Source organism: Alosa alosa, chromosome 3 (assembly GCF_017589495.1).
Source record: "Alosa alosa isolate M-15738 ecotype Scorff River chromosome 3, AALO_Geno_1.1, whole genome shotgun sequence".
Lineage (NCBI taxonomy): Eukaryota > Metazoa > Chordata > Actinopteri > Clupeiformes > Clupeidae > Alosa > Alosa alosa.
The window spans coordinates 15,219,628-15,233,779 of record NC_063191.1 but is presented as its reverse complement, the minus strand read 5'-3'; the positions used below and the strand labels follow the sequence as shown (position 1 = coordinate 15,233,779).

The 14,152-nt window shown below is 43.9% G+C and overlaps 1 protein-coding gene across 11 annotated transcripts in view; it reads right to left on the bottom strand.

Annotated features, from left to right (window-relative positions):
• Positions 1-14,152, bottom strand: part of LOC125291559 (low-density lipoprotein receptor-related protein 1B-like) — a 344,912-nt gene that overhangs the window by 13,239 nt on the left and 317,521 nt on the right. For 9 of the 11 annotated variants that reach the window (XM_048238358.1, XM_048238347.1, XM_048238352.1 and 6 more), the window contains 11 exons: positions 13,728-13,865; positions 13,035-13,169; positions 12,459-12,578; positions 11,331-11,572; positions 9,707-9,930; positions 9,371-9,477; positions 7,966-8,082; positions 7,521-7,694; positions 5,247-5,375; positions 2,124-2,288; positions 967-1,128 (listed from right to left, as the gene is read on the bottom strand). In XM_048238358.1, coding sequence (XP_048094315.1) covers positions 967-1,128; positions 2,124-2,288; positions 5,247-5,375; positions 7,521-7,694; positions 7,966-8,082; positions 9,371-9,477; positions 9,707-9,930; positions 11,331-11,572; positions 12,459-12,578; positions 13,035-13,169; positions 13,728-13,865 — 1,713 coding nt within the window. Of the gene's footprint in view, positions 1-966; positions 1,129-2,123; positions 2,289-5,246; positions 5,376-7,520; positions 7,695-7,965; positions 8,083-9,370; positions 9,478-9,706; positions 9,931-11,330; positions 11,577-12,458; positions 12,579-13,034; positions 13,170-13,727; positions 13,866-14,152 lie in introns of those variants that run through there. The other 2 variants (XR_007193020.1, XM_048238357.1) reach the window with 2 other exon arrangements.

Below are 14,152 nucleotides of genomic sequence, written 5' to 3'. Positions count from 1 at the left end.
AATTCAAACGGATCTCTTTTTTTGCTGTGTGGCAGTGCCTTTTCTTTGAAAAAAAAAAAGACAGATTGTGTTGTTTTCGATTCTGGTCATCATTGTGAGATTGGACCCTGAATATGTAGAGTAGGGGGGTTGGTGGGGCATGCTAGCGAAACTGTGTGAAGGAGCTGCAGGGCTGTTGATGTAAAACAAGTTCAATTCTGATATTTTTGCAACCCCATTATTCATAAAGTCCAAGGTTAAAACTGAACACAACTGACAGAAAATGACTGCTTATAAAACCTGGCAAAGGGGTATCCGACTGGATGGAATATATTTGGCAGTTAAGTGACCAAAACATTAACTGTGTAAAAATGTGAACAATTGATTTGCATCTCTAAATGTCATCATTACATCCAATTTACCAAAATATCAAAATGTTTATACTCTGGACTCAACCATTTGAGCCGTAGACAGCCCATAATCCAATATTCTGTTATGTGGCTTTGGAGATGAAAATAATTAAAATAATAATGTTAGTGATTGAGCTCATTTAGGAAGCCAGTGTGATGTGATCACCCCCCTCCGCCAGCTGGGACTGGCCCACTGGCTCCTGCTGGCTCCTGTGAGCTAGGCAGATCTGACCGAGCAGAGTCGAGCAGCATTGCTTCAGGCAACCCCCCTCCGGTCGGTGACTCAGCCGTTATGGGCAGCCGTGGCCCACTGGTTAGCACTCTGGACTCGAGCCCCGACCAGTGGGCCGCGGCTGAAGTGCCCTTGAGCAAGGCACCTAACCCCTCACTGCTCCCCGAGCGCCGCCATTGTAGCAGGCAGCTCACTGCGCCGGGATTAGTGTGTGCTTCACCTCACTGTGTGTTCACTGTGTGCTGTATGTGTTTTACTAATTCACCGATTGGGTTAAATGCAGAGATCAAATTTCCCTCACAGGATCAAAAAAGTATATATACTTATACTTATACTTATACTCACGGTAGAGGCAGCGGTCCCCAGTGTACTCGGCCAGGCAACGGCACGTGGGCTGGTTGCCAGTGCTGACCTCACACGTGCCGCCGTTCAGGCAGTGATTGTCGCAGACGCGGCGCTCGCAGTTGACGCCGGTGAATCCCATGGCACAGCGGCACGTGGGCCGGCCTGCGAAGACGGACACCAGAGACGCAAACCTCAGACACCAGCAGATGAGGAGCCTCAGAGAGGACACTTTCTCTTCATGTCTCTTTAGTTAAAAACTCTGAAGCCAATTTTTGTATGTAAAAAAAAAAAAACAATACAGCACATAATCACAAGATAATAAATGTCATTTTTATTTACTATAAATGCATTTCTATAATTAATATTATTGTTAAAATAAGGTAAATACTCAACATTAGTTAATGTAACACTGAATATTAAATGGAATATTCAGGCATAGGCTAGTCCAACAACTCCCCTATCTGATGTCATCACCATCACCCACACAAAATCCAAAGATTTATGTCAATCATAATTAGGCACCTGAATGGCAGCACTTAATTGACCAAGAGGAAGATGACTGATCAGTTATGCCCTTTGTGATGATAAACAATCAACATTATGACTGATTGACAGTTACCAAACAATGGTCAGAGTGTCACGCACGCACGCACGCACACACACACAAACACACACAGACAGACCACTGTATTGATTTCAGGCAATTATCAGCATCCTATTGCACTCTGTGCACCTCTAGAGACAAGGGAGTTTGCCACTGTGTCCTGCCCCACAGAGGATCCATTAACAGGACGCTTGGACAGAGCATTCTTTGAAGACAGCTTTCAAAATCCTTTTAGCAAATACCTTTTGAATGCCTGTCTTTGAAAGCATTCCATGTTGAATTTCAAGGTTCTAAGTGGACCTTGAGAGAAAAATGGTTATAGACCAATTTTAAGTATAAGGCCATGCAGGTGCTTCTGTTGAGGAAGTAGTCACAAACACACACACACACACACACACACACACACACTCACAAACACCTTCCCTCCTGGACATAAAATCTTTGAATCACTTGCGGGAGGTTGTAGGTGCAGCCATTAAGACAGTAGTCACAAACACTCACACACACAAACACACACACACACACACACACACACACAGAGTAATGCACCTACCTAGAGGGGAACCCACACAGGTGCCTCCGTTGAGGCAGTAGTCAGTGCAGTGGTTGACCTCACACCTCTCCCCAGAGAAGTCTGGCCAGCAGTAGCAGCGCATGCTCCCCTTCTCATTGGCCAGGCACCGGCCTCCGTTCTCACAGGCCGGCCGACACAGATCTCCTGTAACGCAACACACACACCAGCACACATGAGTAACAACACACACCAACACACATGAGTAACAACACACACCAGCTGAACATGAGTAACACAACACACACCAACACACATGAGTAACAACACGCACCAGCGAACATGAGTAACACAACACAAACACCAGCACACATGAGTAACACAACACACACCAACACACATGAGTAACAACACACACCAACACACATGAGTAACACAACACACACCAACACACATGAGTAACAACACACACCAACACACATGAGTAACAACACACACCAACACACATGAGTAACACAACACACACCAACACACATGAGTAACAACACGCACCAGCGAACATGAGTAACAACACGCACCAGCGAACATGAGTAACACAACACAAACACCAGCACACATGAGTAACACAACACACACCAACACACATGAGTAACAACACACACCAACACACATGAGTAAACAACACACACCAACACACATGAGTAACACAACACACACCAACACACATGAGTAACAACACACACCAACACACATGAGTAACACAACACACACCAACACACATGAGTAACAACACACACCAACACACATGAGTAACACAACACACACCAACACACATGAGTAACACAACATACACCAACACACATGAGTAACAACATGCACCAGCGAACATGAGTAACTCAACACACACCAACACACATGAGTAACAACACACACCAACACACATGAGTAACACAACACACACCAACACACATGAGTAACAACACACACCAACACACATGAGTAACAACATGCACCAGCGAACATGCGTAACACAACACACACCAACACACATGAGTAACAACACACACCAACACACATGAGTAAACAACACACACCAACACACATGAGTAACAACACACACCAACACACATGAGTAACAACACGCACCAGCACACATGAGTAACACAACACACACCAACACACATGAGTAACAACACACACACACCAACACACATGAGTAACACAACACACACACAAGTAACAACACGCACCAGCACACATGAGTAACAACACACATGAGTAACACAACACACACCAACACACGAGTACCAACACACACACCAGCACATATGAGTAACGCAACACACACACCAGCACACATAAGTAACGCAACACACACACCAACACACATGAGTAACACAACACACACCAACACACATGAGTAACAACACACACCAGCACACATGAGTAACAAACACACACCAACACACATGAGTAACAACACACATTAGCACACATGAGTAACAACACACACACCAGCACACATGAGTAACAACACACACCAACACACATGAGTAACAACACACACACCACACACATGAGTAACAACACACACACCAGCACACATGAGTAACAACACACACCAACACACATGAGTAACAACACACATTAGCACACATGAGTAACAACACACACGCCAGCACACATGAGTAACACAACACACACCAACACACATGAGTAACAACACACCAACACACATGAGTAACAACACACACACCAGCACACATGAGTAACAACACACACCAACACACATGAGTAACAACACACATTAGCACACATGAGTAACAACACACACCAACACACATGAGTAACACAACACACACCAACACACACCAGCACACATGAGTAACACAACACACACCAACACACATGAGTAACAACACACACCAACACACATGAGTAACAACACACTCCACATTTTCTGTTCTTTTTTGCTTGTACATTATTGTTGAATCTGAGAGATAATAATTCTAGCCTGTGGACCCGATCAATGCAAACCCATGAATGTAAAGTGGCCATTATTATCTTCCATTGTACAGTGGGTTGGCCCTGCGCAGATGAGCAGGCTATTTATCACCTAGCATTGCCTAAAGGATGCTCCTGTCAAGCGTGCATTAAAAGATTTCACAAGACAAACAAAACGAAAACATTTGCATGACATGATCTTTTGCCTTTCCCTAGAGCGGACGGGTAATGGTAAAAGTTGCTGAAATGGCAAGTAGAAAGGCTTCTATGTGTTATGTGCACACTAGAAAACAACACAATTCTTAGGCGACACATGTCATGTTTAGAATTGGATTTAGCCAAGATATCAGCGGAAAGATCAGAGCACATGACCTCATGCTAATCCCTGTTGAAACAATGTGTTCACAACGGTGACCAACGGTGACCAATTCCTCATGTATGCAATTATGTTCTGGTCACGAGAGATTGTTGTGCCATCTGTGTTTTCGTTCAATAGAAGCCCTGCAAATCAAAATGTAGCGTGGGTGAACACAAACACGTACCGCTTGGCCTTTCATTTGGCTAAAGGTTAATCCCTGCCTGTCATTTCTAATTGCTGAGCTGCTCAACGCCCACCGTGCCATCACACGGCTGTGCAGCACATTAAATGGGACACGTGACTCCAGCTGATAATGATCTTTAATTAAAACATGAGGAAAAATCAGAAAATAAGTGCTGTTTATATCTGCATCAGCCCACCCTCCTCCTCCTGCTCTCCTGTGATCTGTAATCCTCGAGAGCAGAAAATAACACCACCTGAAGCCCCCCGACCTGATTATGATTTAGATTCACGCAGGCAAAAAAACTCCAAGTAACTCAGAGTAATCTGCCTCTTGGAGGATGCCTCACCTCACAAACACACACACACACACACACACACACACACACACACACACACACACACACACACACACAGACACACACTCTGATCCTCTATTCCCACAGCACCACGCTCCCCTCTCCACTGGTAAATCAAGTCCCAAATTAACACCCACACCTCATTCACAATTTACAGCTGAAGACACACCTGTAATCTTCTCACAGTTCTTTGAGATGAGGGAAGAAAACAACAGCACAGGTGCAGTGAGCGGAGCGGGGGTGCACGGAACTCTCCTGACTCACCTGAGATGTTGGGGTCAGTGCAGGAGCCGTTGATGAGGGCCTTGCCCTCTGGACACACACACCTGGCGCCTGTGGGGTTGAGCAGGCACATGAAGCTGCAGAGCATCTTCAGGCAGGGGTTCGCCAATCCTACACACACACACACACACACAGGGTTCGCTAATCCTACACACACACACACAAACAGGGTTTGCCAATCCTACACACACACACACACAAACAAGGGTTCGCCAATCCTACACACACACACACACACACAGGGTTCGCTAATCCTACACACACACACACAAACAGGGTTTGCCAATCCTACACACACACACACACAAACAAGGGTTCGCCAATCCTACACAGACACACACACACAAACAGGGTTTGCCAATCCTACAAACACACACAGACACACACACAAACAGGGTTCACCTATCCTACACACACACACACACACAAACAGGGTTCGCCAGTCCTACACACACATGCAAACAGTGTTCACCAATCCTGCACACACACACACAAACAGGGTTCGCCAGTCCTACACACACATGCAAACAGCGTTTGCCAATCCTACACACACACACACACACACACAAACAGGGTTCACCAATCCTACACACATACACACAAACAGCTTTCACTAGCAAATCCAACAATTAAAAAACCCTCACCAGTCCTATAGACAGACATCCAAACAGCTTTCACTAGCAAACAAAACCCTACAAAATCTGTTTCATGTGAACCTTCCTGACTACATCGCTTAAACCATCAATGAAAACGCCTCTATGAGTTCCACCGTTATCCAATAAAAACACATCCGCCCCTGATCTCCATAGCAGCCCAGCATGGCGTTTCTGAAGAAGGCAAGTATGCTCTACTTTTTCTGTGACCTGATACAGCAGTTCTTTTAAAGCAGGAGTGTGGCATTTCTTCCAAAATGATCATTCAAATGGTAACGGATGTTGGGAACGATAAATCCACATTTCTCTGATCTCAGAGAGCAAGGGAGGAAGAGCTGGTTACGGCTTCAGTCTTTCAGTCAGTGAAAAGCGGCATATTAACAAGAGAAATCTCTGCCATCTGCTCAGTGATACTGAATGCATTATTTAATCACCGACCTTATAGTATTATTCATTTACTGTAACACAGAAAAAATTAGCAGAATAATATGTATAAATCAATGTCTACACTCATTCATAAAAGAGTATCATACAATCGGGAAGAAAAAGGGATTCCGACGCTGTTCCAGATCTCCAAGTAACTCACACTGTTTTCAAAGGCTGCTTTTGTCAGGACACTAGTATCAAACATGCGTACAGGAGTTTTTTTCCCTTCTTTTCTTTAAAGGAAAGATACTGTATGTTTTTATAAAATTAAATAAAACAGAGGGGTGCATAGAGCAGGCGAGCAGGGCATCTGTTCTGTGTTCTGCTGAAGATATCAAACTGAGCTCTGGGCTTTTGCTGTCAGTGCACGAGCTCTTTCTTCTCCGGACTGGATCTGGCCGGCTTAATGAGTCTGCGGGGACGGCCTCTGCTGCCTGCGCTACGCTATGCTACGCAGCAAGGCCGAGCGTGAGGGGGAGCGATCGCAGAGTGGACCGCCGGGCCATTAAGTCAACAGAGAAAACAAATCGCAATGCAAAGAAGCCCCCCCGAACAGATCAAGAGTCCCGTGGAACGGCGGGTGAAGATTCCTCGTGGATGTTACGCTTAGGCAAATGGTGGACTGGAAAATGATAACACACAGGGTGGACAGGGGCCCCTTGGTCATGACTTGATAGAGATAACAAGGTCGCATTTGCCATACAAAGTGAGGTTTGTTAACTTTTCTTACTTGCACACTCTTTTCTTACTTACATGTCTTTCTTGCACATTCCCCCAATGAGCACAGAAGAGAAAATCACTGGCATCATTGACAGTAATTGTTAGCGGTTATATCTCCAGTCGAGCTGCCCATTTTACCCAGTTCAAATGCACATTTTTCTCCAGTAAAACACTGTGCAAGCTGCTTCTTGCTTGCTCATAAAAAAACCAACCGTTTTTTAGGGTTAACTGCGCAAACCTGACAGATATCGAACCAGCATCCTTATCACTCACCCAATAAAAATACTACCGATGTTGAGCTTGTGGGAAATAAACAAAAAATGTGCCAAAAATGTGCTGTCAGAAGTGTTGTCAGTAGCTGTCAGTGGCTGTGGCTTCATTCTGTCAGCTAGCTGACATGTCTCTGACAGGAGTATATTGAGCCAGTTAAGTCAAATCTTTCCGATCTCATTCTCACCCTCCTGCTGCTTGTACCGATGGGACACCATGATGTTTGTGGCCTTCTCGACTCCCAGATCGAGAAGCTCCATGGGACCTTTCCCATACTTGTGTATCCTGAAGACCTCGTTCTTCAGGCCCGTTCCGTAGATGAAGTCCTCAAACAAATCGATTCGATATGGATTGGGGATCCCTGGAAAACGTCACGTCAAAAAAAACACAGACAGTTAAGGCTTGCATTCCCTGCATCACCCTCCTTCTAAATCACTGAAATCAATGCAATTGACTAGTATCCATATTTCATGAGGAATTCTTTCCAGAATGGTCCACTCTCTGTCCTGAAATTACCCACATTGTTAATTCAGCACAGACCGCAGATGCTACCGAAGGTCATTCATCTTAGTGCCAAGTCCCTCTGGACACACACACACGCACAACATATTGACAGGTCCTGTTTATCCTACCGTGTTTGCCCCCGATTGACTCCTGGGGATCAGAGCCATCAAACCGCACACTGCCGATGGTGGCCAGCTCTGCATCGGCCCAGTACAGACGCTGGTTGAAGTAATCAATAGCCAGACCTAGGAAGGCATAAAGAGAGAGAGAGAGAGAGAGAGAGAGAGAGAGAGAGAGAGAGAGAGAGAGAGAGAGAGAGAGAGAGAGAGAGAGAGAGAGAGCAGAGGGTGGGGGAGAGAGAAAGAGAGAGGCAGGGGGAACAGAGGGAGAGAGAGAGAGAGAGAGGGAGGGAGGAGATTTATGTGCCTTATGAATTCAACAGGCAAATCAATAATGATGCCTCCAAGACTTGGAAGCGGGAGGTCATCCACAGTGTTTACGTATTCATTATTTGCTTGCTTATTTATTTATTTACAAAAACAGCCACGTAAATTGCTTGGACAGTGTTAAAGAATTGGGCCTGGTCCATGGCATGAGGGAGCTAGGGGTGGTTGATGTTACATACTGATGAGGAGGAGAGGGCAAAGACCAGTCTAGAGGAGCAGAAAATGAAATTCACAGGCACACACACACAGAAATTCTCTGTCCTAATTTGAACAGGAGGACATCCCGAAAGACTAATTGCCTCGATTTATTTTATGCTTAAAACGACGACTTACAGAGTAATTATCCTAATGTGAGCACCCCGGAATATCTATTTATGTTTCCCGTAACGTCTTTGTCAGGGTTGTGGAGGACAAGAGAGAAAGAGAGAGAGAGAGAGAGAGAGAGAGAGAGAGAGAGAGAGAGAGAGAGAGAGAGAGAGAGAGAGTTGAAGGTGTAGTTTTTTTTGAGATGATGAATCTGCTGCCCTCCCCCCGTGGCAGGTTTTTAGGTCCACCGCCACAAAGAAGGTCAGCACAGAAAGGACGCTTGTTTGTGTTTTCGAGGCAGTCTGCTGCCCTGCCAGTAAAGCACCCTGCTCTGTTACTGTTCCAGAATTTCTATTGTTTTCCAGGTCATGCATACAGGTCACAGGCAGAGACGATAGAGTACATTGGGTAGCCAGTGGATAGCCAAAGGGAAACATCTTTAGCACTGTACTTCAGTATGCTTGGCATGGGAATGGATGCTCCAAAAACTTTTGTACGATAGATAAGGCCTAAAATCTCATTTGCTCCAAAAGGCTTAGATAAAAATACATTCAAAGCTACAACCAGCTGCAGAATACAAAGTGACATTTAAGATGATTAAAAAATATATTAAGAAAGATATGGTATGCACCATATGTATAGTATCACACATACATACATACCACACATACATATACTGTACATAAATACATACAGACAAACATACAGTACATACTTACATACTGTACATACATAATATACAAACATTGATTAATTCATTCATTCAATGCCATACAGATACCTGTGGGTCTCCTAAGTTTCTTATCCACAAGTACCCTGCGTAAAGAGCCATCCATAGCAGACTCTTCAATGTGTGACCGGTCACCGATAACTGACCAGTACATCATTCTGTAAATACATTCAGATCAAAGTAGTCAGATGTCAACATAAATCCCATTGAAAATATACTTTCGAAAATAATCATAATACTTAAAAAAGCAAATAGTAAAGAACATCAAACCTAGTAGACAGATAAAACCTTTTATTATATACACTGCCTGTATACAGCGCAAGTGCTCTGCTTTCTTGGCAAATGGCAGAGACAAAGAGCAAAAGGAAGCTAAGTGTGCCATCTCACCCTCTGGCTGGATTGACTGTGATGGCGTACGGCTCGCCTGCAATGTCCGTTATCAGCCGGGTGCAGTTGGGCCCTTTGAGTTGACCCACGTTAATCGAGTATCTCAGTTTGGTCCAGTGGGCTGTGTAATAGCTGAACCAGTGCATCCGCGAGTGATCTGTCCAATATATGTTTCCCGTCACCCAGTCGGCCGCCACGTCTCTGGGTCTCCTGAAGTCTGGACACTGCAAGGGGGCGGCCAGGTGAAAAGAAATGCTCAGTCGTACAATGTCACAGTACCACTCACTGTATTATGAATATAAGGTAGGGAAAAAGATAAGGGGAAAAATAGAAATAGTAAAAAAAAAAAAAAAAAAAAAAAAAAAAGCTCCCTACAAGTTCTCTGGAGCATACTGGTGACGAGGCTGAACAGGTGGACGAGTTATTACCTGCTGTAGTTTATGTCAGAGAGGTGTCAGAGTGGGAAATACCTGCTGGTGATCGCGGCAGACTCTGTCATGATAAAAGCCCCCATAGTGCTAGAGGTGATTTAGAGTTGGCCAGTGGCTTTGGAGAGTACAATAGGGAGACACTATAAGCTGTGATTATGTTATCTTCTTAGCTATTAGCTATTAACTATTATACTATGCTTATACTAGCTATAATAGTATAAGTTATTATACTGGCTTATATTAACTAAAGCTTGCATTATCACATTGTATGTGATATTATCACTTTTTGTACATTGTTTGCTGTGTTTAACGACTTGTACTTATATTGTATGCTCTTTAATGTGCCTTAACAGGATACAGTGCATAGGCCTATTCAGGCAACAACGAATATATTGTATAATGACCTCAGAATATATTGAAAGTTCTAGTGCTGGTGTCCTGAAGTAGTTGAACTATACCTTGAACTATGACTCATATAGTTAAAGGGAATAATTAACCGCCTCAGCTCTGCCACCGGGGTGAATATAAACCCATGTCTTGGTTACATCTGATGAACAATAAGCACTCTAAATTATACATGTCGCTGTGAGTGCAGGTAATACGTGGTGAATTGAGGGAGTTTTGAATGATTGAAAAGAGAAGATGACACCAGGGAAAATGTCCAATTTATTTCATGGCCCACTACTTCCTTTTAGTTACCAACTATCTCAGCCTCAAAGATAATGACAAGAATGGGGCCCAGGATATTTTCTAGAACAATCTATATGATAACCACGAGTGTGTGGCACCTTGCTATAGCCTCACATCCCCCCTTCACAGACTGTAACGGGAGGGACGTGACTCGGTGAGTTATGAATTTAATCTCGATAAATTCACAGGGCATAATTCAATCCTGGCAATTCATAGCGCCTAAATGCATTTGCAGAGGTGCAGTGCGGATAACAAGGTCTGGCGACACACACACGCACACACACATGAATTTCATTCGGTGTCGCGGACGCCTGACAATGGACATTTGACTCCGCTGAGTCGCGCAGCAACAGCAACACCGCCAAAGCAATCCTCGAGCAGTCGACGACCAGTTCAACCCTGTCAACAGTATGCGTCTCTCTCTCTCTCTCTCTCTCTCTCTCTCTCTCTCTCTCTCTCTCTCTCTCTCTCTCTCTCTCTAACCCCAGCTTGGACATACTTACTATGATCCCGACATTAGTTTTAATCTGACTTCTGTCAGACATTTCTCTGTAAAAAAGTCCACCCGGGTTAAACTGGGTAGCCCAGATAAACTTTTGTTGATGCAACAGAGCATCCATCCCGATGATGCGGGCATTTTCCTCGATGCGAGTGAGCAGTTTGTGTCCATGGCTCTGGTTAAATGGATACACAAAACTTCGGATTTCAGTGTCATTAGCTAGGTTGAGCACTCGATCTTCTGGTCCTGCCCGTTGAGTTATTAATATGCAAAAAAAATGAAAAGTGGCTAAATTCCATTTAGGGTTTAAGACAGTTTGACAGTTTTCACAATTTCAATAACAGATCAACTACTCTTGATAAGCATGCATTTAACAAGTCAGCATTACGTAACATTACATAGAATAACTAGAAACACTAGAAGAATAAAAAGGTCTACACAAAGCTATGATCAAAATTAAGTTATCAGTTGTTTTTACAATTTTATAACAGGGTAAGACTAGATTATTCAAATATATCAAACATAATCAATACATACATTGCAGTGCAGTGACTAAATGTAACATATGTAAATGTTGGAAATGTTATTTTAAATAGATGATTGAAATGAGAGCATGCAACTGATGTTTACTGAACTTCAAATATTTACAAGAAAATTATTGTGAAGGCTCTCTGATTTGACACTAAAAGCCATAACATTTCTGGGTAGTTTGTGTCAACAGCCCTCCATTTCAGCATATTTAACTTCAAATGTGGCCATTTAAATTCTGTCAGGGTGCATGAGGGGGAGGGTGGGGTATTGATTACAGAGTTGGTTGCTGACACCACAGCGCAGCAACTTAGCACTTTGAACGAGTAGAAATATATGTGACACTTTTACATAATGCACTTGCCCCTCTCAGAGGCATAGCAATGGGGGTTGGAAAAAAAGGCTATCAATATCAGAGAAACCTGTTAAATGAATAAATGAATGGAAGTCTAGGAAATTACTGTGTCATGCCGCCATGATTAGCTTGGTAATGACTGAACAAGAGCTTGTCTGAAACTTTAATTTCATGTGAGCAGGCTAAAATAGATTGTCTGCAAAAGAAAAAAAAGTGTGTGTGTGTCGATGAGAAATCATCGATCCTTACCTTTTGCTACACAGTTCCCATTGATCTCTTTAAAGTTACGGTCACAAGTGCACTTATAGGATCCCTTAGTGTTTGTGCAATAATGGGAACAAGAGCCAAATTGCAGGCACTCATCAATTTCTGAAAAAAAAAAAGAGAGCGATGATATTGGATTATTTGTTTATGAGGATTAAAAGTGTACACTAATGTTAGCAATTAATATTAGTAACCAATGTTACACTAATGTTTAATTTAGTTTTCTTAAATTATTATTTCATGTCAAATGTATCATTCCAGCAGTTACTGGCTCTTATAAAAAAGATAGGTAGGTCGCATGGCTGAAGAGCTTCCTCTGCCTTTGGTTGCTTAATCGCTGTTTGGGATTGAGGACAAGTGTGGTCAAATTCAACAGGTACACACATGACATGTTGGGATTGTGTGTGTGTGTGTGTGTGTGTTGTGTGTGTGTGCATGTGTGTGTGTGTGTGTGTGTGTGTGTGCGCATGTGTGTATGTGCGTATCAGCCTCTGGTTATCAACTCAGGGCGACTTGCACACGTAACACTGAGCTGGTGGCTGGTGGAGTCTAGCAGCATACCTTCACACTGCCTGCTGCTCTGATTCCTCACAAAGCCAGGCTTGCACTGGCAAATTGCATTGGTGTTTGTCTGATTGCAAACAGCCTCCTCCCCACACGGGTTGTTCCTCTTCCCGCATAGATCTCCGCTTGAGACTGCAAGGCAAAGGGAAAGTGTTGGGTGGGTGGATTGGGTTGTGTTGGGTGGGTAAGGGAGGGAAGGGGGGTCTTTGATAGCCGGAAACAGAGAAACATGCTCTCCCCCCAGCCTCTATCAGTGAGGGGCCTACACCGCTGCTTTGATGCCTCGCGCCAAGTACAAAGCGAGTGCAAATGGAATATTTATCTCCGCGTGGAAAGGAGGAAAGAATGGAGCAAAACAACAAGAGAGGGGGATGAAACAGGGAAATACAGACGCTGGGTTTGAGTGAACAGCAAGGAGTGATGTGGCAGAGTGGTGGCTGATGAGGAGAGTGATTTATTCACACAGGCAGCTCGGTACAAATGTGCTGTAAATAATATTTTTTTGGAGACTGCCAACTGTTTCTGCATGTTGTGCATGTGCACACACACACACACACACACACACACACACACACACACACACGCACAGACATACTCTCACACACACAAACACACAGATACACTCCCCACACACACACACCCTCCCACACACTAACTAACACACACACACACACACACACACTGACTTACTGGCTTTGCAGTCTCTTTCGTCTGATCCATCTCCACAGTCATCAAACAAATCACACTGGAGCTGCATGGGGACACAGCGCTGGTTGGCGCATGTAAACTCCGTCTTCCCACACGGTTTGGGTCGGCCCGATATCACCTCTGAGTTTCAGCCAGCCCGGTACAGGACATCCAACATCCAATATCCAACACAGGAGCCAACCCGTGCGCCATAGCAAACAGAAAAGCCATCCAATAGCCAAGAGTACAGGCCAAATCCGACCACACAAAGTCAAAAGGCAGGAAAAAAGGAAACTGGTCAGCAAATGATATAAATAAATAAACAAACAAACAAATAGATAAACTAATATTTAAAAAAACAACTGAAACTCAGCATGTTGAGAGTAACTTTTCAGCCTTCAGTAATTAGCACCAAGCTCATTTTACAA